Source organism: Colletotrichum aenigma, assembly GCF_013390185.1.
Source record: "Colletotrichum aenigma strain Cg56 chromosome Unknown KSG_Cg56_contig02, whole genome shotgun sequence".
In the NCBI taxonomy this organism is placed as follows: Eukaryota; Fungi; Ascomycota; class Sordariomycetes; order Glomerellales; family Glomerellaceae; genus Colletotrichum; species Colletotrichum aenigma.
Genome location: NW_023500908.1, coordinates 1,820,686 through 1,845,363, shown reverse-complemented (window position 1 = coordinate 1,845,363; position 24,678 = coordinate 1,820,686). Strand labels below are relative to the sequence as shown.

At 54.3% G+C, this 24,678-nt stretch overlaps 7 protein-coding genes across 7 annotated transcripts; 2 read left to right on the top strand and 5 right to left on the bottom strand.

Moving 5' to 3' along the window:
* Nucleotides 1-143: 143 nt before the first annotated feature.
* CGCA056_v002523 (putative secreted glycosidase) lies at nucleotides 144-2,776 on the bottom strand (the record flags this gene model as incomplete). The annotated part of the gene is made up of 2 exons (XM_037317781.1): nucleotides 144-834; nucleotides 894-2,776. 2 exons carry the CDS (start codon nucleotides 2,774-2,776, stop codon nucleotides 144-146), a joined length of 2,574 nt encoding a protein of 857 aa, XP_037183882.1.
* A 1,420-nt stretch (nucleotides 2,777-4,196) lies between these two features.
* On the bottom strand, nucleotides 4,197-7,293 carry hyuA-2 (putative D-/L-hydantoinase subunit A; the record flags this gene model as incomplete). The annotated part of the gene is made up of 2 exons (XM_037317780.1): nucleotides 4,197-5,675; nucleotides 5,725-7,293. The coding sequence occupies 2 exons, from the start codon at nucleotides 7,291-7,293 to the stop codon at nucleotides 4,197-4,199; spliced, it is 3,048 nt and encodes a 1,015-aa protein (XP_037183881.1).
* A 2,314-nt stretch (nucleotides 7,294-9,607) lies between these two features.
* Nucleotides 9,608-10,748, top strand: CGCA056_v002521 (Uncharacterized protein; the record flags this gene model as incomplete). Its single annotated transcript, XM_037317779.1, has 5 exons — nucleotides 9,608-9,875; nucleotides 10,172-10,264; nucleotides 10,325-10,395; nucleotides 10,480-10,693; nucleotides 10,741-10,748. 5 exons carry the CDS (start codon nucleotides 9,608-9,610, stop codon nucleotides 10,746-10,748), a joined length of 654 nt encoding a protein of 217 aa, XP_037183884.1.
* A 2,610-nt stretch (nucleotides 10,749-13,358) lies between these two features.
* On the top strand, nucleotides 13,359-14,966 carry LSDX1-1 (Lignostilbene-alpha,beta-dioxygenase isozyme I; the record flags this gene model as incomplete). Its single annotated transcript, XM_037317778.1, has 1 exon — nucleotides 13,359-14,966. One exon carries the CDS (start codon nucleotides 13,359-13,361, stop codon nucleotides 14,964-14,966), a length of 1,608 nt encoding a protein of 535 aa, XP_037183883.1.
* A 555-nt stretch (nucleotides 14,967-15,521) lies between these two features.
* On the bottom strand, nucleotides 15,522-16,013 carry CGCA056_v002519 (uncharacterized protein; the record flags this gene model as incomplete). The annotated part of the gene is made up of 1 exon (XM_037317777.1): nucleotides 15,522-16,013. One exon carries the CDS (start codon nucleotides 16,011-16,013, stop codon nucleotides 15,522-15,524), a length of 492 nt encoding a protein of 163 aa, XP_037182819.1.
* Nucleotides 16,014-17,207: 1,194 nt separating this feature from the next.
* CGCA056_v002518 (uncharacterized protein) lies at nucleotides 17,208-17,891 on the bottom strand (the record flags this gene model as incomplete). The annotated part of the gene is made up of 1 exon (XM_037317776.1): nucleotides 17,208-17,891. The coding sequence occupies one exon, from the start codon at nucleotides 17,889-17,891 to the stop codon at nucleotides 17,208-17,210; it is 684 nt and encodes a 227-aa protein (XP_037182820.1).
* Nucleotides 17,892-18,386: 495 nt separating this feature from the next.
* On the bottom strand, nucleotides 18,387-20,999 carry CGCA056_v002517 (Sulfate permease 2; the record flags this gene model as incomplete). Its single annotated transcript, XM_037317775.1, has 3 exons — nucleotides 18,387-18,959; nucleotides 19,018-20,573; nucleotides 20,729-20,999. 3 exons carry the CDS (start codon nucleotides 20,997-20,999, stop codon nucleotides 18,387-18,389), a joined length of 2,400 nt encoding a protein of 799 aa, XP_037182815.1.
* Between the last annotated feature and the right edge of the window lie 3,679 nt (nucleotides 21,000-24,678).

Here is a 24,678-nt window from a genome sequence, read left to right as displayed (position 1 = left end):
AGGAAGTAGGAATCGTGGCATATCAAATGCACAATCAAATCCTATCTCCGTTGTGATATCTACATTGTGAACTGCACACTATACCAATCATGGATCTTGAATACAGACTTATGATACAAAACAAGCCTTTTCAGTGGCTCCCTCTATATACCGCCAAAGTTCGCGCCTTCGTTCTCGAATTGTCCCTCGTATAGAGCCTCTGATCGTCTAGTAGTCCTGTTTGACACTATCGCTGACGGGAACGTTCTATTGAAACCCTTGTACTCGCCCAAGCTGGGTGGCAAGTCATGAATCCTCGTACCCCAATCGCTCTCACGTCGACCCAATGTCAACACCAACTCCATGCCCTCCGTAAAGAAGGTGTGGTTCAGCCAATTCTTCCTGTACGGCTCTCCATTCAGGGTGGCGCTTTGAATGTAGATTCTGCGGTAAGTGGGGTCGAAATTGACGTTGCGGATCTTGGCTGTCTTGCCTGTCTGAGGGTGCTTGATCTCCACACTCTCAAAGAAGGGCGGGGTGATGAGGTAGACGTCTTGGCCGGGGTTGGGGAAGAGTCCCATCATTGTAAAGGCCACGAAAGAGCCCATAGCTCCACTGTCGTCGTTGCCAGGAAGGCCGTCGGGCGCAGTTGAGAAGAAGGATGGGACGTAGAAGTGCGCGCGCCTGGCTGAGAGAGCAGGGCGACCGGCATAGTGGTACTGGAAGACCGTAAGGAACGAAGGCTCATTGCCGATGTAAGTGATATTCTGATCATGCAAGAAGTCAAGTCTCTTGACGAAAGCATCCGGGCCACCATATGTGTTGATCAAGGTTGCCTGGTCGTGTGGAACAAAGCTATCAAAGATGGTCAGCCAACTGATGTAGCCAAATCGCAAGAAATTGGGGTCACTTACAATCCGTACTCCCAAGCACTGCTCTCATAAGTTTCAGGTCCGTTATTCTGCAGAGAACAAGAGCTGGCCCCATCGAGGTTACTGCAGTTCAGCGGGTTCTGGTATGCCCAGGTCTGGTTCAGGAACTTAGGCTGGAAGAAGCCTCTGAATCCAGTGTCCGTGCCGTTGAAGAACGATGACTTCTGGTCCTGCTTGTACAGGTATCGCCAGTTGTGACTAGAGTCCAGATACTTCTGCTTGTCGTCGTCCTTGCCCAGCCCGTACGCCACCTGGGCAATGCTGAAGTCGTTGTAGCTGTACTCCAGTGTTCTAGAAATGCTCCGGGTGAGAGTTCCGAATCCCTTGACATCAAAGTCCTGGACTGGGATGTAGCCGAGTCTGTTCCAGCTGGCCAAGCCACCACGACCATGGACACTCCAATCATATGGCTCTTCTTCAGCATCTTTTACCATTGCTTCATAGCCGAGATCCCAGTCAATTCCATCATTGATGCCTTTGACATAAGCATCTGCTAGAACGTTGTCTGCGTTTGATCCACCCTGGGTGAGACCCTTGCACAGACTCATCCGGCAGTCTGGCAGCCAGCCAACGTGAACATAGGTATCGATCAGGGATCTCACCATCTCAGTCACAGCGGTGGGATCTAAGATGATCAAAAACGGAATCTGTGAGCGGAAGGAGTCCCAAAGACAGTAGAAGGAATCCCAGTAGGGCTCCCTGCTCCTCCACAGGGGGTTCTCTCCGGTGTAGTTTTGAGGGTTGACCATGGTCCTGTAGATGCCACTGTAGAAGTTTCGCGCAAACTTCTCGTCTACGCGGTCGGTCGAAACCTTGATGGGGCTAAGCTTCTTCTTCCAAGCTCTCTTGGCTTCTCGGTACACCCGCTCGACGTTGTAGTCAGGGATTTCAGCCGTCGCATGAGCACAAGCCCGCTCGGTGCTGTGAAAGCTTGTCGCCACGCGAGCGGTGATGGGTTGCTCTGCCGACTTGAATCGGACGAAAGCTCCTCCCGGGATAGGATAGCCATTGACTGATCGTGCAATCGTCATGTTCTTCACATCCGCGCTAGCGCGGCTGTCAACGAAGATTCCATTGTCGAGGATTTCGGCACCCTGGAAATCGGTGCAGAAGTGCAGGACATATGAGCCAACACCGAAGCTAGGATTGAAGCGAGCGGTTCCTGTAATGCGTCCAGAGCGGGCATCAACCTTAATCGTGGCGTTGTCTTGCCTGGAATCTGAGAGATCGGAAAGGTCTTGAAGAATGAGAGGCTGTCCTTGTTGCGGGAAGGTGAATCGGAACAGTGAAGTGCGATGTGTTGTCGTCATCTCGACCTGAATGCCGTCCTTCAGTGTAATGTTCATCAACCCTGGTTTCGCTTGGACATCTTTCTGGTGGAAGTATCCGTACTTGGCCCTCGACTTCTTGGGGAACGTGCAGAAGTTGATGACGCCGCTGGGACATGTCGTGTAGGCGAACAGCGGGAAGTTTCCCAGAGATGGTGAGCCGCCGGTACCAGAGTCGTGCATGCTAGAGAAGCCGGTGATAGGGTTGCCGTCAAGAGTGAATCCGCCTTGGTTAGAACTGCTGTTTGTGTCCGGCGAGGCCTTTGCCATACCGTATGGCAAGGTCGCGCCGACGAAAACATTTCCTCCATTGCGTGAGCCGATGAGCGGGTCGACGTATTGTAACGGATCCCAGCCGTCATCGTCGAGAATCTCTGCCGCGTTCTTGTTGAAGTCGACTATGCCGCTCACCCAAGCCTGCGCCTGGTGGGCTGCTCCGGACGCTGCGTGTGATAGAGATGGCAGATGGGTGTTTGGCATAAGCAGCCAGCGAAAGACCGCTGCGAAGCCATGGAAAGACCACAATTCAGCCCACATTGCTGCCGGCCTTCGGTCGCTGAGGGAGAGTTTTGGTGAGGTGAAGTGAAGTCCGATGGAGAGAAGCCGTCTGCACCAGACCTCCTAAATTTTCGTCCGGATCATGGCATGTATGAATAGGATAATGGGTGTCTCTGCGACCACGTGACTAGACGTAAAAGCTAAATCGGTCTCAAGTTCGAGTAAGGTTTCTCCGAGCTCTCCTCAGGATGTCCTGCAGGGTCATGATGAGGCAATCATTGGGCATCATGGCGCACGGAGAGAACAGCGGATGAATATCTCGCGGCTGGACTACCCCGCAACAACGCGTGTCGTAGGAACCACAACCTTTCTTCTATGCTTCTTTCCTACATTTTGATTGATATCTATGATGATTCTATTGACAATCTAGATAGCGTCGTAGGCGGCAATCGTTCGGGAGATTTTCGATCTATCGTCGCATTGATCGAGACATCCCCCGCTTGGACGGAGATCTTAGCACTGTCAGGCCAAGTGTGCAGGAGAAACTCTAACAACGGGTCGAACGGCGTTTCCATCCAAATATCTCATTCGTGAAGCCACCCGTTTCAAATCAGAAACCAAAAGATTTTTTTCTTCTTCTTTAGACTTCGCTGTCGTTTCCTGTTGTATCTCTCCCACCGCCTCACCGAGTCAGGATACTTTGGTCTGTGGTGGATGGGCTTGGCGTCCGCCACCCCATAGTCCGGATCTGTTACCAAAGCGGAGGGAGGGCGGGCTTTGTTTCCAGCTGCTCCGACAGCGTCAACTTGCATGATTCCGTGCTTCGAGAATGCCATTGTGGAAGTTTGGAAGAAAAGATGAGAATGGACGAACGATGCTGCTGAGTTTTATATTGCATTGCGAAACCGCGTCGGGTGCGACTTCACGATCCGATGTTGACCGGCTGGCTTGGAGTTGCAGTGTCGCTCGTGATATGCGCGGCTCTGTTGGACCTACGAACGGAGCGGCGTGTCCGGCCCACGGCAATCGTACTCGGTTCATCGCCACGGCAAATTCGCCCGTTGACAGCGGCTGAAAATGTCGGTCCCGAGGTCAGGGATGATAGCTCTTGGCGACGAAGTATGGCAGGGCGGTTGATTCATGTTTGCCAGACAGTTTGTCCGATCTAGTGAACGTTTTGGAACTGTTTTCCCAGAGCGGGTATTCGTTTGTTTGGAAGTTCGGCAGGCGTTTGAGCAGCTGTTAGGTGTGCCTTCCCGGTCCACACCCAGCTGAATCGCTCAGCTGAATGTCAGAAGCATGTCAGCTTCGCCGAGTAAGCCCCGTTTGCACAAGTCAGTTTAGAAACTCGGGTGTGGTATCGGTTCTATTTCCTGTTTCTAGAAGTTGAACAAACAAGCTGGGGAAGATGCCCACCTCCGCAGTGAGGCTATGGCTGTTGCTTTGTAAGTTCCATCGTCTACCAGCCCAGATCCTTGCATTTGCCGCACATGCAACCCTCTTTGGTCTTGGTGTCAAATTCGTCAATCACGCTCCGAGGCTTAATGAAGGTGCCCAAAGGCTCATACTTCAAGTGAGAAAAGCCGAACGACTCGGGGCCCCCGATTTCAAGACCCCTGGCAGACCCAGTCCACTTGTCGCTAGCGGCAATTCCCAGCACGATGACGAGCAGTCCATATCTGTACTCGGGCGTTCCGATTGCTTCGCCGTTTTGAGCGTCGATAACGGCGATGAGATCCGGCACCAGGGCAAGCACGTCTTCCTGCTTCTCTTTGCCTGCTTTCTCTGTTGACGTAGCTGAGGCGGTCTTGACTGCGGCGATGTTCTCGTTCTTGAAGGGAATCTTAACAAACCCTTTATACTGCTGGGATCTCTGATGGCCGGGTTCATCTGAACCAGACACATCTGCACCTTCAATTATGCATTCGCCATAGACATGCCCCTTTCTTAATACTCTCTCCACGCCAACGATCTTGCCTTTGAACAGAACCTTGGCTCCAGTTGAACCACCGCACTCTTCAATGATCATCTCAGCAACGTTGTCCACGCGGTTGAGCTTCCTGGCCTTAGCCACAGCGCGACCAATCCTCCAAGACTGAGAAAGTGTATGCTCAACTACCCATCTCTTGGTCTCTGCCCCAGTCACGGGAGGGTCGGCAACAGCAACCTGTGAGCCCATCTCTGCCAAGGCAGCCCTCATGACACGTTCAACCTGCTTGTCTGAAGATGCGCGCGACATAGTAACAATCGCTCCATTGCCATCACTCATTGTAACTGGCGTCCAGATAGGACTTCGCTCGTTGAAGACAACTGGTGTTGTTTGCCATTTTGTCGGGTACGCCCTGCCCATCCAGTCGCCATCGACTGCAGGAACATCCATGTTGGTGCTGGAGCCAATCATCATGCTCTGCAGGCCATTGGCGCCCCCAATTTCAACCGCAATCATGTGCGTCGGCGGCTTTCTGATGTGCTTGTACATCTCTGTCTGTGCCTCTTGCATTTCGTCCGCAGACTTCTTCTCAATAGCCACAGTGGGTGACCCGGCGTAAACCCCGCAGCCGACGAGCGCCTCGTCGGGAATATCAGCGGGGTTGACGACCCTCACAACGGCACCCTTGCGGAGCTTCTCGCGCAGGATGATCTGTTGCGAGTAAGGAGACCCGCCTCCTCCCGTTCCGAGGATGTAACATCCGATACTGATCCAGTCCAGATCTGTTTCGCTGATGTACCAGACGCGATCTTCAACTCTTGGCTTATATTTCAAAACATCAACCTCTTTCTTGGCCTTGACTCTGGACGTCTTCTTGGCACGAGAATATGTGGTATAATCCTGAGGCGTGTCATCTTCGTCGCTCAGTGGGATAGACGCGAGATCCGTCCTGGAAAAGTCAAAGTCGCCGGCAGCGCGCACAATGAATCGCGACTTGTTGGCAATGTACTGTGATTGTTAGTCAAGACTTCTCCATCTGTGGACTTGGTATACTCACGGCCAAGGGCATTGTGTCCACGTCCACAATCTGGACCGACGATGGGACTGCCCCTGCGGCAACAGCCTTCTGTTTGACCTCTTGCTCCACCTCACTCAATATCTCCTGGCTTGTTCGAGACTCAGTTGATTTGACAGTGTCAATGGTAGCACTGACGCGTGCAATAGCCGCACCGATGGCATTGGCGACTCCAGCCCACTCGGGTTTCAAGACTTTGCTAGCCCCGCGAAGCTCATTTGGCGCGATGACAGCACCACCACCCACAAGAAGAACCGGAATATCGTCGGGCGAAGTTTTCATCGTGTCGATAACCTTCTCGATCTTGCTTTGGACGATCTGAGTGAATTGAGATAGTTCCTCAGCGTCAAGCGCACCCTTGACCAAGCTCGCATCACCGATAGACGGCGCTGATGGCTTCCCTTCGGTGGCTAACACAGTGCAATCCGTCGCTGTCAGAGTAGAACCTCCAAAGACGAGGGCTTCAGTTTTGATCTTATAGCCGACGCTGTCGGGGCCCACCGTCAATTTCTCTCGGCCCTTACGCACAACGGAACCACCTCCCAGGCCTATGCTTTTCACGTCCGGGCATGAGAAGCTCAGGCGAACACCTGTAAACTCGCTGAACGCCGCCTGTTGTCTTGGAAATCCGTTTGCCTGCAAAAGACCAACATCGGTAGTCGTACCACCGATGTCAACCACCATGACGGCTTCGTCAAGCTGATCCTGCACTAGGAAGGCAGCGCCGCGCATGCTGTTTGTTGGTCCACTGGAAAATGTCCGGATTGGGAGATTCGCAGTCATCTCTCCTGAGAGAATGGTTCCGTCGTTTTGGGAGATGAAGACTGGGCAGTGTAGACCCAGTCTCTTGATGGGTTCCTGAAAGGATCTGATCGTCTTACGGGCGAAGTCTAGTACAGTGGCGTTGAGTATAGCAGCATTCTCACGCTCCTGGAATCCGAGATTGGCCACATCTTTTGAGCATGTAACGGTACAGCCAGGAAGCTCTGAGCGGATGATTTCGGCAGCCCTCTCCTCTTGCCTCTCTGTCGTGTCGATTGGGCTGAAGATGCCGTTGACGACAACGTTCTTGATCCCCTTCTCGCCGATGATCGAGCATTGAGCCTTGATCTCTTCAGGGTCGATATCAGAAATGAGAACCCCATCAACCTCCAGGCCACCTTTGCATAAAGCATAGTGGCCCAGAATCAACTCCCTGAGGTCTTCGGGCCAATCCAAGCAAGGCGGGTCGTGCTTGGAAAACTGGCTGGTCAACCTGATAACAGCCACAGGAGCCAATCTGGTCTCATCCCTTTCGATAAGGGCATTGACGAAATGAGTCGTGCCGATAGTGACGCTCGCGATCTCGCTGGGCCCGATCTTGGAAGACTCGAACATCGTCACGATCGCATTGTTGATGCCATCGCTGGGGTTTGTCGTTGTTGGTGACTTGTGCCATGCGACAATGCCCTTATCTGGCTCCGAGGCCCGCGAAGGGTCCAGAACGACGCCGTCTGTGTTTGTCCCGCCGACATCAACACCGATGCGAAGGTGGCGTGATGTGGACGCCATAATTGTCGTGCTTTTTTCTCTCTCTGGTTTCAACGAATGACGGTGTCTATATGCAGGTCGGCAGTCCAAAGATATCGAAGAGCCAGGCTGTCGAAAAGTGTCCCGAGTGATGCGTCTAAAATGTGGTACGATGCTGACTGCGCGCAAATCGCGTCGGGGAGGGGCGGAAAGTGGGATGTGGGGCAACAAGCGCAAGCCGTCTCGGAGACCGAGACGCGGCGCCGGGACGGAGACCGGGCTCGGAACGGCCCCCCCAGAGTCGGCCTCTGCCGTCCGCATCAAGTCTTTCACTGGACTTCTTCGCAGCGATCTCTGTGGGCAGGCATCTCCAGGATTCGGTGTGCAAATCACCAATTTTTTATGAGCCTGTAGGAATAGTGTTGCAATTTGCCGGCAGTACGAGGTGCTTCGCAATTGATTCATATTGCATGCATGGGCCCAATGAGGGTATGCAAGCGCAGCCAAGTCCTCCACCGCCGTTGCTTTGCTCCGGGACCTGTTGTAGATTGGCAATGGATCGTGACTTGTGTTTAGTTGACAATGATTATGGTGCCTGATGGTCTAACCATCCATCCGAATTTGAGCTCAAAATTTGGGCGGCGAAATTTGACAAAGTGAGTAGGTTCAAATATCCAAAGATCGATGCTGGCTACTGCGGGATCGACACGGTCCTCATGCATTTGTCCATGATTTCTTCCAATGCTTGACCTCCATTAACTTGCAACTTCACGTAAATTCCACGTGGCTGCCCTGGTAGGGTCGCGTGTTTTTCTCATAAGCTGACATTCCAGTCTCAGTCCGGATTCAATGTTGGCGGGATGAGACAGAGCTGACCCGCGCCAGCGACTTGAGACAGACACGCCTAGCAAGTGCGGTACTTGAAAGGTAGCCGTGGCAATCTTGCCCAGAGACGGCCCTCACATCGGCCTCGGCCCATTAAGAGCCCGGCGGGGGGATCTTCGGCACTTCGGGATATGTAACATTTATTCCCGAGCATGCGGTGATATGAAGATGCAAATGCACTGCGGTTTGAGTTTTCATTCGGCTTATGAGATCGCACTTTATGTGCCATTTGATTTGCCACGCTTATGTTCTTTGCCGACGGCTCCCACCTGAGACTAGCTCCTTCTAAGAGGAATGCTACGGGGAGGTATCAGGACAGAGTCACTATGACATCTGACATTGCACCCAACAAGTGCCGCTGAAGATACGTTCGGATCGTGCCGAGCCAGCTTGATGCTAGCGGCGATAGCTTCGTCTCAAGGTCCCCAGATTTCACAATGATGGGATTGGGCTTTAAATTGATGCGAGATAGGAAGTTTACTGAGCCTAAGTCACGGACGTCGCAGACTCTTTTATGATATAGACTATTCCCAGCAATTGAAGACTTATTCGAGGCAAAAGGGCACCGGAAAGAGCGGAGAAACAACAAATTATCACACGCAACTAAGCGCAATCACTTCTATTTCATGGGAGGAGATTTAGCAAGAGGGCATATACTACGTCGGGAGACAGGTCTATATGGACGATGGACGCCGAGAACTAGATTAAGCATGGCTGATCGTCCTTCAGGCAATAGGATACGTGGATTGACCAATTGCCCGCGATGCCTCCTGTGATTTGCAATCTTGTGTGTGAGAGACTTGGCGAGGAAAAGTGGAATGTATTTCCCGATGGTCTCTTGTGAACGGCATATCGGTCAATTTTGACGACGGCTCAGCTCATGTGGCTTGAGACACGCGCGGCTTTTCTGCACCTTGGATTCTTCTACATGTGGTCTTCAAGTTTTCAGTTATAATTCGAATCCCGCCCTTCTTTCACTCGGCCAGTGGTCTTGACCGCAAAGGGATCTTTTCAAACTTCAACGTTTTCTGGAATCCTGACGAGATCCATCATCATGCCTTTCTGCCAGCCGCCGGACGCGTTTGCCGATGGAGGAACTGCTGTGACAGCTTGCGGTCATAGCTCGGATGCCAGAGAATTTCATCGGAAGCGAATCGTCATCTGCTGTGACTGGACTTGGAATGACTCGTATGACTGCTTCCCCCTCGCGTCATGACACCCAGACTTGGATTGAATTGTCGCTGATCACCTTCTGAAGCAACGCCGAAGGGAGAATCCAGACCAATGTTGGACGTCTCGCAACCGTAGTGGCTCATAAGTGTTGCAATGGCATGCCTCGAGTGGTCTATTATCACAGGGGAGCAGGGACAGAGCAGTCCCTCACCGCAAGAGCTCTTGGTGGGCTTTTCGGACAAGGCGTAGTGGCAGTGAGTTGAGAATCACATTCGGGATCTAGCTTTATGTATTGATCATGTTCCAGGATATTGCAGATGTCTACCGTTTCGTCTGCGAGAACTATAACTACGGAGATGAGCTTATCTTCACTGGATTTTCCCGTGGCGCCTTTACGGCCCCATCTGTCGCTAACATGATTTGCACGTTGGGATTGCTCAACAGCTTCGGGCTGGACAATTTTGCGGCCATTTTCAAGGACTATCAGAACTTTTCGAACTGGCTTTCAAGTGGCAAGAAAAATGACAGGACAGGGGAATGGAAGTTCACTACCACGTTTGACCGAAGTCAGCATCTATTGTGCTTTAACCTCGAAAATTCGCATCGCCTTTACAGGAGGGATGAATATTCCAGTGCCAACCCTGGCTGGATAGAGGACAGGAAGACATCAGAACAGGATATCGACTTATTGCGGCAGAGGTGGTTCAAAAAACTTCTCCTTGCAGGTGCCAGGTATGGCCTTCAAGGGATGGCTGACTTCTACGCAACGTTGTTGTTTCGCGCATGTCATTCCCCCCTGCATTGAATAACAGACACATGCTAACCTGTTTCTTCCCTCAGTACAAGATGATTGTTTGCGAAGACAAAGACCATAGGAATGGTTCGACACTTGGGAAATTTTTGAAAAGCATTAATGATCCTTGGGTGCCTGGGGAAATCGAGGTTAAGGCTGTTGGTGAGTACATGATGTGCTCCGCGTTGCACAGGCCAGAGCTAACATGGTCCGCCAATGCAGGAGTTTGGGACACAGTTGGAAGTCTTGGAATGCCATACAGCCTCTCGAAGATGGGCCGTAGCGAAGATGAGGTTCGTGCAATCCTCGTTATACTTGCGGGCTGCAAGCCCTTTTCACCACTGTGATTAGTACATCGAAACTGACGGAGCCGATAGATTCGATTTGGGAGCCAAGATGTCCACGAACGCATTCAACATGCGTTCCACGCATTGGCTTGGGACGAGTACCGAAAGCCGTTCAAGCCGACTTTGTGGAGTAGGGATATCAGCAACAAAAACACGCACCTTCGCCAAGTCTGGTTTCCCGGTAGCCATAGCGATGTGGGCGGAGGACTAGCGAATCAGCAAATGGCCACGATTGCTTTTGCTTGTAAGACGATACAAGAACAGCACATCTTTGTGCATAGCTGACATAAGTACCATAGGGATGGCCGACCAACTGAGCTCCGTAGGGGTTGAGTTCAATCCTGAGGAAATGACAAGAACTTTCCGCACAGTCGATCTCGAAGTCGAGCCTCGCTCTTGGGCGCTTGGACACATCAGCTCAGCCGAATTTTGGGTTAAGCTCGCTGACAAGACAGTCGGGAAGCTTGTACACTTTGGTGAAGCTGCGCATCGAGAGCCCGGCTTATGCACAGAGGACAACAATCCACTGAAAAGCCGGCTCAAGAACACCAACGAATTAGTCGACCCATCGGTTCGAGTGCGTTACCTTTATAAAGGCCTTGGCCTAGACGACAAAGGTGAATGGAAGTGCGACGCTCTTTCGTCAAGCCATTACATTCTTGAAAAGTCAGAAGGGTCTCGCGATGATTGGGTTAGGAGGCCGGACCAGTCGTAACTATCCACCCATCGAACCCTGAGTGGGAACGTTTCGTCCATTCACGGTGGGACTAACATTACTTTCGTGAAGAATGCGGGAAATGCACGACCTCACTCTGTCGTAGCAAAACAGCTGCCTTTCGAGAGCGATCTTCACATGAGCGATATGAATATAGGCACATGGCGCTCGGATATGCCTTACTGTGGTCTGCCGAACGATGAAGGGTGGCAGTCTCGACAGGTAGGAGAAGACCAGGTAACACGAGACGGAGAGCTGATGAACGACGGCAATGTTAGAAGCCGTAAAAAGGGAGACAACATACCGCAAAATGACCAACAGCGACCTGTGGAAAATCCGGCGGACAGATGGGCCTGGGTCAGATCACCGCCGAAATCGAAAGTTGTGCCACCTGACGTACGAATCGTACTCCATGAGGAGCGAATCGGACTCTGGGAGCGTCAGTACATGAGGGTCAATCAGGAGAATATGCTTAGGGAAAACCAGTGGAAGCGGAAACGAAACCCCGGTAGCGGGTCTCTGGGCAGTCTCTCCGCAACCGCTTCGGGCCTAATCAGTCGTGCCGTACAGGCTGGGAAGAAGACATTTGCAGCGGGCTATAAAGCCGTAGGAACGGTCGTCACACTTCCTCCGAAGCTTTACACGACTTCGGTAGGACGTTTGTCGCTTGCTGTGAGCTCAACTACAAGTATGATTATGTGGGGGGGCTGTGAAACCAAAGGAGGATATTATGAGAATGTTGAAGGGGCCGCCTACAAACGTCGATCCGGGCAAATACGTGTGGGAAGACATTGTCGCATGGCAACATGGAGACTTGAGAGTACGCCGCTGATAATGGAGGTCAGGATCAGAATCCTTGACGGATGGAGGAAATGGTGATTTGGCTTGTCTTTCATTTGTGTCTCCCCCCCAGATTGGCTTGACTTGAAATTTATGGGGTTCTCTATGTCTGCGGCATTGAAGAAGTACTTCAATTCCTGTCCTCCCGAGCGCTGGCATCTTCAAATGGCATTTGTTGATTAGCTGCGCCAAGTCCACACTTCTAACAACAATTGACGGACATGTGATTTAATCTGCTCACCCCGCAGGAAGGCCTGCCCAACAAAGCCAAAGGACATGCACAAGTGAGGATGGCTGATCGTCGTAATGTACAGCTCTCTCATATTAACCAAAGATCCAGAATAATCAGCTCACCTTTCACCAGATCTAGAAGGTTGTGAAGTCTCCGGGCGAAAGGAGATTGACCATGTTGTTCGTGATAACCCATCCGTCGGCAATTCAATCTCGGAGCCATCCAACAACCCGTCAGTCCTCGCAATGCCCCCGCGCAATCCGTAGGAACGAACACACACTTGAAGTGTCGTTGCACGGACCCATCAAGTCGGCACCATGCCGACGGGTTCATCAGACCGCTAGATCCCGAAGTAGTATCGCTGAAACCTACCCTGCAGTCCTCAGAGCTTCCAGATGCGACCGCCCAGCCAATACGAGACCGAGGAATACTAATATCCCCATACCAAGAGACGAAAATGCGATGCCAGCCGCGGCGGGAAGGACATGGAGGGTGTGTCCGCTCCGGGGTCTAAGCCCAGCGTCACATGGGGTTTCAGGGCGGCGGCCGACAGTCGAAGCAGTATCAGTCAGCTCCTTCTTAACTGTCGTCAACCATGTGCGTGACGTGGTTTGTTGGCTCTGCCATTTTGCCCACTTGGGTGATGGGATGACGGTTGAAAATTGCATCCGTGCTTGATAATCTTGGATCTTCTTGGCTGCCCCGTCCCATATTTAGCTCGTTCGTTGGTGTTGGGCGAGCCGGCCGCGGCGTAGGGGCCCCATGGTGCCGCTGCAGGCAAACGAGTCGGCCGCTCCTGTATGCGGGGAATCCTGGGGTGGGATCTGTCGATTGTGGACTGCGGCCCGGCCACGAGGCCTCGGCCGAGGAACTCTAATATGGTACGGCCAAGGAGGTGCGTTTCGGTAGTTGTGAGAATTGCCATGCGCCCGAGGGGGAATCTGATGACCCTTGGATGACTTTATCGAGATGAGGTCGTCTGATGATTGTGATGATTCGCGTATAAGACTGAGATCCCCGGGCGGAATGTTCTTAAAAGTTTCTGGACCATGCTTCGAGAACATCACATCGAATTCGCTTGGAGCTTTTCGGCATCGTCGCTCTTCGCTTGTATAATTCGCAATGACTCCTAGCCGCATCGACGACTCTCCTGAGAGTCACCCGTCTTCAGATACGGCCTACGGGCTAACCGCATCATGGCCAATCGCTTACGACTTGGCCGGCTCAAACCTGCCATGTCGTCTTGAGGGAGAAATTGGAGATCTCGTGGTATTGGGAGAGATCCCGAAGCAAATCGACGGCACCTTCTACAGGGTCATGACTGATCCGTTTGTCCCGCCGCACCCGTGCAACGTCCCCCTCGACGGCGATGGCAATATCTCAGCGTTCCGCATCCGCGACGGCAGAGTAGACATGAAGATGCGCTACGTCGAAACGGAGCGCTACAAGCTAGAGCGGAAAGCCAACAAGGCTCTCTTCGGCCTCTACCGCAACCCGTACACGCACCACCCCTGCGTACGCGCGGCCGTGGACTCGACGGCGAACACCAACCTCGTGCTGTGGGCGGATCACTTCCTCGCGCTGAAAGAGGGCGGTCTGCCCTACTCCGTCGATCCGCATACACTGGATACCATCAAGTATGATCCGTTTGGACCACAGGTCAAGGCAAAGACCTTCACGGCGCACCCAAAGGTGGACCCATACACTGACGAATTGGTTGTTTACGGCTATGAGGCCAAGGGGCTCGCGTCTCTCGATATCGTGATCTACTCTCTAGATAGCCAAGGGGTCAAACATGACGAGCAGTGGATCAAGTCACCGTGGTGCGCCCCGATCCACGACTGCGCCATCACGCCCAACTGGATCATCCTGGTCCTCTGGTGCTTCGATGCAAGCGTAGAGCGCATGAAGAAGGGAGGGCACCACTGGGCCTGGGACTACGACAAGACGGCGACCTTCATCGTTGCCCCGCGCCGGAGCACCACGCCTCTCCCGCCCGGGTGGAGCCCCGGAGAGTACCGGGTGTACCCATGGAAGAACTGCATGCTCATCCACACCGGCGGTGCGTGGGAGAGCGAAGACGGGTCCAAGGTCTTCCTTGAGACGTCGCGCGTGCACGATAACGGGTTCCCCTTTTTCCCGACCGATGACGGCAGACTACCTGCCCCCGACGCGGCATCCGACTACGTGCGCTGGACGTTAGATCTCTCGCAGCCGAGCAATACTCAGGTCGCGGACCCGGAGATCGTTCTAGATCTTCCAGCCGAGTTCCCCCGCCTCGACGAGAGATTCCTGTCCAAGCCGTACAAGCACGTCTTCATCAACGTGCACATCAGCAAGGACGAGAACGGGAAGCCGCAGACGGTGCATAACGGGTTGAATGGTCTGGCGATGCTGGACTTGGAGACCAAGCAGACGAAGTACTTTTACGCCGGGTTTGAGTCTCACATTCAGGAGCCCATCTTCATCCCACGAAGTGATGATGCCCCCGAAGGAGACGGGTGGGTGATGGCCATGGTGGAGCGGAGGGGCGCGAACAGGAACGAGATTGTGGTGCTGGATACGAGGGACTTTGAGAAGCCTATTGCTCTCATTCAGCTGCCTTTCCATGTGAAGTCTCAGGTCCATGGAAACTGGGTCGACCAGAGACGGTTGAAGGGTTGGAAGAAGCTGGCGAAGGATGTTGAGGTTGAGCCCATTAGTGGACAGGGAGCATTGGAGCCTCTGTAGAGCGGGAGATTGAGAGGAAGATTATGATGGGGCCTTGTGCGTAGGAGAAAACCAGCATTTACTAGCCGTAAGCATTACATATTGTCCCTAACCGTATCATATCACAACTGGGGGGGAGTGAGTGTGCTGACTATTTCAGCTCAGGCTATTGCAATAAAATTGATGTCGGGAAGACATATCATATCGTGTTGACATGACGTAACAACACACAATAAATATCACTTATCCCCTCACCTCGCAGACACTGTCGACCTTAACACCAACCAAAAGTATAGTCCAGGAAACTACTGTCTGGGGCGGGAGTTGATACACCGAAGCATGTTTGGGGGGGTATCGCTTTGTATTCAAACACCACGCTAAGCATAGTTGACATCCAGTCTCACGTACGAAGCATGAATAGCCCAGTCAGCTGGTTGCGAAAGAGGTGCATTAAGATCTCTGTACCCAGCAGACATGGACCACTTCCCTCCGCACCCGTTCCATCCACAAACAACATCCCCTCTCCTCCACACACATCCATCGTCCTCCTTCTTCAACGACCAGTAAGGGCCTCGTTTACGGCATTGCAACCCAGCTCCCGGCAAATAGCACGATACTGGCGCACACGATCGCGATAACGGGGCCGGTCTTGAGCGGGTCTGGGACGGGGATGTTGGACAGCTGCAGGACGGTGCGCTGGGTGAAGTTGCGCTCGGCCTCGACGAGGGCGAGGGCGGTCAGGTTGCCGCAGGCGGTGTTGAGGGCCTGGTCCATGATGACGGTGGGCAGCTTCGCGATGGCGGTGTCGAGGACCTCGGCGTTGTACTGGTTGCCGTTGGGCGAGGCCGCGAAGAAGGTGGCGCGGTACGTGCTGTTGGCGCCGACGGTGGAGAGGTTGGCGATGCGCGAGTACTCGGCGCACGACATGATGGTCGAGGGCGGGTTCGCGGCGACGGGCGCGGCCTGGCGGACGACGACGGCAAGGCCGGGAGCCTGGTTCCGGTTGGCGATGGCGTTGGCGAGGGCCGTGGCCGCTAGGAGGAGCTGGGCGAGGAAGTAGGCGTGCATCTTGACTGAGTTTTCTCGTCTTCCTTCTGTGGATGTCTCGAGGAGCTCGTCGGGTGGGATATATTACGTCGGAGCAAGTTGGTGATGGATTGGACGATGTCGTAACGAGAGGACTGCCACTGAACAATGCACCCCAAAGCTTAAAAGTGGCCGGCCACTGGAGAATGAAAAATGAATGGAACAAGAAAGAAAGAATAACACACGACAAAAAAAGGTTAAACGGAAAGGAAGGTTGTGTCAATCAGAATGGAGGGAGAGAGCAGCGGGCAGCAGACAGCACGCAGACGGGGCGCCAGGAACGGCTGCGTCGTTATATGTGCCATGATTGGAGTTCCTGGTTGTCAGTGCAAGGGGTTGAAGCGTCTGAGACGAGATGACACATTTGGGACCTCAGATCAGACGGTCTGGTGTCTTGGGTGAAGCCACACCAGCGAGAGCTAGACGCCATCTGACGGGACGATCTAGCTAGCTAGCTTCTTTCTGCTGAAGATTTTTGCCTCATTGAATACGAACGCTTATCTTTTTGGCCCTGAGAGGTACAGTTGAGGGCGCAAAATTGAGTCGAAATAAACTCGCATCATCGGTGACAACGCCATGCAACTGCAGGAAAATAGGGGCACGAAACCTGGGCAACACTGCAGCAAATGCCGTCTGACCGAATTTACCGCTGCACAGACCAATCATCGCCTGGATTGAAATGTGGTCCGGCTGTGGCCCCCTCCTGTTTGATCCTCCTCTGGCTCGACGGTCGTTGTTTTTGGTCGCCACTAGCATGACGAGCCCACAGGATCGAACCAGTCGGGCCAAATGTCAGGCTGTGAAGAGCCTTAATCATCAAAGCTTTTTCTGTTTACCAAGTGCTCCTGTCATGCTTCCTGAATCAGTTGAGGCGGTGACAGCCCGCAACTCCTGTGAACCAAAGAGTCTTAAGACAACCAAGACACAAGCCTGGCACATGACCGGGGTGGCTGGGGCCACAGCTAATCGGGCGCCATCAAGCTCTAGCGTCGCGGGACTGGGAAGCCTATTTAAATTATCATTCTGTTCGTTATTCATTCGTGCTGCCAATGATTGGCGGTGGTGGTATCTTGCTGCTATATGTACGAATATTGCAAAAAATGACTGCGGCGCGAATCTCGGAACCTCGGCGCCTATCGTGAATCACGCCCTCCCCTCCCTCCTCTCATCATCGCATCACGGCTGCCCTCCCCCCTGTGTCAGCCCAGCCTGCATCGCAGCGTCAACCGCCCTCGCCGCCCTCCTCTTCCCTCCATCCTTCGGCACCGGCTTCTGCATCTTCGCCGCCCCCAGCCCGCCCAGACTCAGCGGCGCGACCTCGATCGGGGGCACGCCGCACTTGATCGCCATGCTCTTGAAGAACCCGCCGACGGGCCGCAGCTCGTCCTGGAAGACGGCCACGTTCGTGAAGCCCTCGCACTTGTACCCGCGAAACAGCTGCGCCTCGCACCCGTCCGCCTTGTTCGCCATGAAGACGCCGCACTGCGCTGTGCCCGGCAGGTCGTAGCACTGCCCGTTGCGCTCCGTGAACTGCGCCATCTTGGACGCCGTCTTGGGCAGCTCCATGTCGACCAGCTGCGCGCCGCTGCGGCACGTCTTGACGCCGGGCGAGCTGCCGTAGAGCTGCACCGTGATCGGGATGGGCGGCTTGTTGTTTTGTGGTGGCGCGCCCGGGGCGGTCGTGTTTGGCTGTGTGATGTCGACCTGGCCGGCTGTCGCGATGGGTTTCGGGGCCGACGGCGGAGACGGCGGTGGATCTTCGCGGTCCATGATTCGAGGTTGAGGCATCGCGAGGGCTGAGGAGGCGAGCCAGGCGGCCACGTAGGCGGCTCTGAGGATCGCGTGTGATGCTATTCGCATATTTGATGATGGAGTTTTTTGACAATCTCGAATTTCGATGTTTTGCAGAGACTAAACAGAGCCGTCAACTATTGTCAACGCCAACTCGAACCTTTCCCGCTTTGATGGCGGCTGCGGCGTGTCATGGGATGAAGAGACGGGAACGCCAAGCTGCATCAGCCGTGTTTCAGGGCGACTCCGTAAGTGAGATGCACGGATACTCTCTTGAAACACCCCGAAAAGAGCCTCACAAGATCAACTAAACCTGAATATAGACAAGAGAATTGGATGAATGATTGAATTAGAAGAGGTAATAATACTCTGGTATTATCCGATCTCAGCCGTTTAGGCCGGCATATGCAGCAATCGACAACAGCAACAGCAACAACATCAACATGACTCTGGTATCTGCGTCTAAAAGAATCCAACCAATGTTTCCCACGAAACACAACCAATGGCGCCCGCACGCGCTCATCGCCGACTCGTACATCATGAATCGTCTTCAACTCTAACCTTCTAACCGCTCTTCAGCACAGAGTTCGCAGGAGACACCTCGCTCTTCTGCTCCGCGTTCGAAATGGCGCTCTCCACCGCGGCAGCCACATCAATATGGAAGAAAGGCCGGTTCATGCCCTGCAGCGCCGCCAGCTTGCCGTCCCCGCGCCCAGCCACCGGCGCGACGCCGTCATTCACGTTCTTGCTGCTCGGCGAGATCGTGTCCTCTTCGTCGCGGCTGCGCTGCGACGTGACGCGCGGCGCCTGGTTGGAAGCCGAGTCCACCGGCGCGAAGCTGAAGATGGGCTTCCACCGGTTGAGCGTCTCGTCCTTGACGGACGGGTAGCCGAAGCCGGCCGCCGCGAGAGCGCGACGCGTCCAGCGGTTGTTGACGTTGGCAAAATGCCACTCGACGACCTCGGGCTCCGCGTAGTGGTCGAGCTGGTTGCGCACGTCGACGAGGCTCTGCACCGAGGTGACGTCCATGTTGTTGACGGCGGAGCAGTCGAGGACGATGGCGCGGAGGATGGGGCGGGTGTCTTCCATGTCGATCTTGGCTCCGCGGCGGGGGCCGGGGTCGTTCCAGGGACGGTCCTATGACATCTTAGCTGTCTGCTTGAAGGGGGGATTTTCCACGGAGATGGGAACTTACGCCGAGCTTCTCGTAGCGGTCGAGGATCGTACGGCGAGAGTGCTTCATGATGAACTCGGTGAGGCCGTCCATGTAGTGGGCTGCGTTGGTGTAGTTGAAGCCCTCGCCGAAACGGTAGACAAAGACGCCGGGGAAGGGGGTCTCCACGTCGACGATGGGGTTTGACGCGTCGTCCTTCAATAGAGGGACGTAGGCTTCACGAGAAGGCAGGTCGATGGCCTCGCCGCGATCGTTGAAGGGAACGCCCTTGCCTGCAGTGTCCTTGCTCGCGCGGTAGACCCTGACGCGGCCGAGGAAGCGGCCCTTGGCCTTGGCCAGGCGGACCAGCAACAGCGCCGCGGAAGCGCACATGGTGAGGTAGATACCCTTCTCGATATCGGTGAAGATGGTGAGGATGACGCCGCCGAAGAAGATGAAGACTTCGAGGGGCGAGACCTCCCAGAACTGGTAGACCACCTTGGGCGGCGTGATGAGATCGCCAACGGCGTGAATAATGAGACCTGCGAGACTGGCCATGGGGATATAGAAGAACACCGACGTGAGAGCATACAGCGCCAGAAGGACGATGACGGCGGTAAAGATACCAGCCAGGGGCGTGCGGACACCGGCCTTCGACTTGATGGCTGTCCGGGAGAAGGATCCCGTGGCAGGGTACGCGCCCAAGAAGGGTCCGAACAGGTTCGTGAAGCCCACAGCCACCAATTCCTGCGACGGATTGATGACATAGTTGTTGATACGTCCAAAGGATTTGGAAATGGCAATGTGCTCAATGATAAGCACGATAATGGTCACCGGCAAGTCGGGCGCCACGGCCGAGAGAAGCTCCGTGTCGATCTTCGGCGCCCCGGCGTGCTGGAAGCCGCTAGGCACCTTGCCAAGAATCTTGAACTTGGCCTTCTTGGCGTCCCAGTTGACGTTGCGGTTGACGAGCCAGCTGATGAGCACGTACAGCAAGATCACAAATGCCATGCGCAGCGTCGACATGAAGAACCACAACTTCTTGCGGTGCGGCTGGCGCTCCGACATGGTGTTGCACACGAAGCGGATCGCGTACAGCAGGAACAACGCCGACAGGCCCATGGCCGCGTCGAGCTTCGCCCGCGGCAGCGCCTTGAGCGTGTCGATGATGACCATGTACGTCGCGCCGCGGGTGTTGACGCCGCTGATGCCGAGGAGCGCGGGCACCTGGCCGGCGGCGATGGAGATGGCGGCGCCCGTCATGAAGGAGGTGATGGCGACGAGCGGGATGAACTCGACGATCCAGCCGAGGCGGACGAGGCCGATGCCGAGGAGCACGGCGCCCGAGATGACGGCGAGGGCCTGCGCGATCTGCGGCGCCTCGTACTGCGGGTGGGAGTCTTGCACGCGAAGGACGATGTTGCCCACGAGCTGGGACATGACGGCGACGGTGCCGATGGTGATGTCCTTGGAGGTCGCGAAGGCCCAGTAGAGCACGAAGCCGACGAATGAGGTGTATAGGCCGTACTCGGGGCTCAATTGGGCGAGGATGGCGTAAGCCATGCCCTGCGGGATGACCACGAAACCGACCGTGACACCTTTCACGAGACCTCGTCAGCCATGGGGATTTCTCTCGGCGTGTGGGATAGAGAAGGGAGGGCAGCGTGAAGGGTCCGTCGTAAGACCCTGCGCCGCCAAGGCTTCTCTCTTGTGTAACACACATCAGGATGGGGGGAATCAAGATTCAACGTACCAGCGATGATATCTCCAAGCAGCCATGTGGCGTTGTAGTGGAAGATCCACTGCCAGAAGGGGAAGAGGGACTTGATGTAGGCGAGCGTCCCCGGGATCGTGGGCCGGTGAGCCTCGATGAACTCAGCAACGGTCGGCTCTCTCTCCTCATATTGTTCAACGTCGTTGAAAGAGGCGGCGGCGGACTGGACGGCCTCTCTCGGCTCGTTGCGGTACCGGGCGTCGACGTCGATGCCGAGGCCCTTGGCCAGGACACGTCCGGCGTTCGGCATGGCGGGCAGCGGTGGGCTTTTCTGATATGCCTCCGTGGATTGAAGTTTTCAATGGCCCAAAACGTTCAATCCTGTGCTTGTCGCTTCAAAAACTTGCCAGACTGAGCGATTAACCCGAGAAGGATCAGTCAAAGAAAAACGAGGAGGACCTGGCCGGGACAAGGACAGCCCAGACGAGATTGTGCGGCGGCGGAACAGGGAAACTTATACTGCCTAGAATGCGGCAACATACGAGAGCTACCCGTGATGATGTATTCCCCTCTTGGACGTAGATGCTTGGCCGCGTCGCCAAGAAGCGTGGCTTCGGATCGTCCTGGTCTCGCCAAGGACTCAATTGGAGCCCTGTGATGTTGCGCTCCCACACGCCGCCCGGGGTGTGCGAATCCTATTTTCTGACGACATTATCAATCTCTATTGTGCAGGCATGGGTGTCAACACCCTTATTCTTTTCCCTTCTTCTCTCTCTTCAAGCCAGATGATCTTCCGTCGTGAAGCTACTGTTTACCTACGTGAGAGAATAAACATCATGTGCTTGATTCCAGTGTTTGGGATGACCCATGTTTGGAGTAGCTTCAAAGGGTCTACATAGTGCGTCTGGCGTCTGGCCCGGGGGAGGAGGCAACGAAGAGACGGCGGGGCGGACGGACACCCACCCCCATGGGCTGACCGAAAAAGGGTCCTGTTTATTTGTTGGAAAAGTGTAAATGTGATATGTACTCTGTCTTTAGGTACTTTGCTGTGGAATGGCCGTGTCTGGCTACATGGGGCAGAGGTCCTGCTCGTCCCGGGTTAGTTTAATTCCTCCCTCTCCGGCGGCCGGCGGCCGGGGTGGTCCTGACTCTGCAACTTAGGACGTGGGGGCGGCGGGAGAGCTGTCAGAAAAGCAATTCCGCCGTCTAATTCAGCGTGTGCGCCGGATACACCTTGAAATGGCATGTGCCGTTACCCAATAGATGCCTGTGCTGTCTCACCTTTTGGGCGGCTAACACGCGGGTTCGCATACAGAATATGGGCAACAAATCGCTTGATACATGTGCGGGTGACATTCCAGTTCGACAGAAGAGCTACCTTCCCTGCATCAAAAGTCTTCACGATCGGCATCGGCTGTCATGAGTGGTCGATCGTGAGTGAGGCGAAAAGGACGGCAGATAGCGCCTGGGGCTGATCGGTAGACGCGAGGTTAGTGGTATTCCAGACCAACAAAGATGTCCAACCTCGCGGGATGTCTGGGACGTTGGAACAAGACTGGCCCGGCGTCTTGGGATGATGTTCTAGGTACTGGTCAGTCGAGGCCCGAAAGAAACTACCGAAACCTGCAAGTACGTATGAGCAACATACTTGCGGCTGGTTCAGCTCCTCCGCGGCACGCGCTCACCATGTATACACACATTCATAACCCTACGTCGTCCGTACATTCTTCTTGCGCCCTCGCCTTCCCACCCAAACTGTCGGGGATGAACTCCTCTCATTAAGCTTAAATGTTAGATGGCGATTCGGTTACAGCTGTCACGCCCATCCGCGATGCCTGGTGCAGCATAGTCGCGGTTCCATGCGACCCAGAGCGCTGCCGGATACCCGAGAAGCGCAACAGAAGCACATGAAGAATGCCACTCTTTTGATGATCTCGACTCTGAGTTGCGGCCCCCCCAGATCATCCACAGGTCCTAGCGACCCAGGACACCAGCAGGCAAAAGCTGAGCTAGCTAAACAAAAAGGCTGGTCCCTGTCTCATCTTGGTTCTTTGGTGCATTCCCTTGGTTCTGGGCAAAGGGGAGGACATGGGGGCAAAGAAGCGCATTTGGCCTGTGGTGTGGTGTTGGAAAACGAAAAAGATTGGGTCCGGGAAGCATATTGGACGATGGTGTCGAGCACGCCATTCTTGGCGCAAATGAGACCAACACTGCAGGATCCCTCCCTCCAGGAATCGGGGAAAGGATCGCACCCGCGCCAAACAAACACTGAAAAAATACATGAGTCTTTTCGACTCTTTTCGGGGAGTATCCCTCTTTCTGGGTAGGGTCCCTTGGCATTTTCGTCAAGACCCGGGCGCCAGGGGATTGCCAATGGTTGCAGAGGTTTTTGACATGACTGTCAATTTGGTGTTTGCTTGGCACACGATCTCGCCATCACTCCCCAGCAATGCCAGCTTTCTCAAAGCCCCCCAAAGTCTCTGCGCCCGTTCCCAGACGCCATGATCTCGCCTTTTGTGAAGGGGGTGTCGATGCTTGAGTTGCGGCCTGTTGAGCTTGGTGTTGCTTGTTCAGTCTCGGCATCGCGGGAGGAACTCAGCCAAGCCTGCCTTAGACTTTGAGGCGAAAGTTTTCTGTCCGTGGTGCCATCCGATGACGGGCTCTTGGTATTCTTGGTGTTTCTTGGTTTCTCTCCACAAGGAGGAAATTCTCACGCGATGTGAGAGGGGGAAGCGGAGGCGAAAAAATGGGCTGGAGCTGAAGACTGGAGGCGAGAATCGCAGCTTGGTTCAGGACGGACTTGTCTCGGAAGTCATTTTGGTGACGAGTCACTGCAACTATTTTCTGCGACAAGGTTTCGTGGGTAATAGTCAAATGAGAAACGGGGGCAGACAGCTCATCCGCGGTGCTATTACGCGAAGGAATCGAGGCATCATTCTGCAGAGCGTGGGACTTGTGTCAGTCCCACGACATTAGCACGTCCCAGCTGAACGGAAGAGACCTCTTGTTAGACATGCATGCCGCCATGCAACAGTCTCGCTTCAAGGTAGCACCCAGTGCTGGGATGAGGTGTGGCATTGGGACCATGGTGCGTGCGAGATCTTCGCTCTCCGATCTTCTGTTCACACAGGGCACCGTAGGATCCATGTTCTCATGGTTGTCTCGTGGTGGGAGATCGATGTTCGAGCCCAACCTCTGCGTACAGCTGATCCATTAGTAGCTCTATCGCGCCCGCTAAGAACGGCTAGGCATAACGAAAGTAAAAGCATTTCGAGACTGGGCGTCGTCAATCATGACGGAAGTGGTCCAGAACGCAATAGATCGTCCTGATTCCTCATCGCAAGGTCATTGAAGTAAGAGGCTGACCGACTCGTCCGTCAGCCAGAGGCAGATGGAAGGAATCTCGACTTTCTTCCATCACCACTCGGGTGGCAATGTTCCGGTGAAGCGGATTCCTCCTAGGCCGCCCTTGCATATCCCGTCTGGATGCAGGGCTTCGGCCGGGATATAATATTGCTGCTGACACTGACAAGGGTATGGCGAGAACCACATCGCAGGATTGGGATGGCCAGGCCTGGAGGAGGCCTCGTAGAAGCAGACTGTTGGTCGCGACATTAACTGTGGAGTTGTATATACCTGTGTGAGTCTGTTTATACGATCAATGGCGAAGACCTTCCGCCTTCTATCAAAACGAAAAGACGGAAGCACTGACTGAGATTATCCCAGGCCGTGTCTCTTTTCCTGCATTGCGTAGTGATTACACAGTCCGAGACAATGACAGCGGCCACGACGAGGCATATCTATCCTTCAGGCACAAACAAGTCAATGTTGGTCAAAGGATTCTGCTATCGGATCCCACCTCCATGAGCATCCTTTTGATCATGATCATTTCTCATGACAGAGACTGGTGCGCTGGCGATTTTCCGTGGTGCATCAAATGCTAAGGGAACAATAATTGCCCGAGTTCGTCATCGGCTGGCAAGATGTCG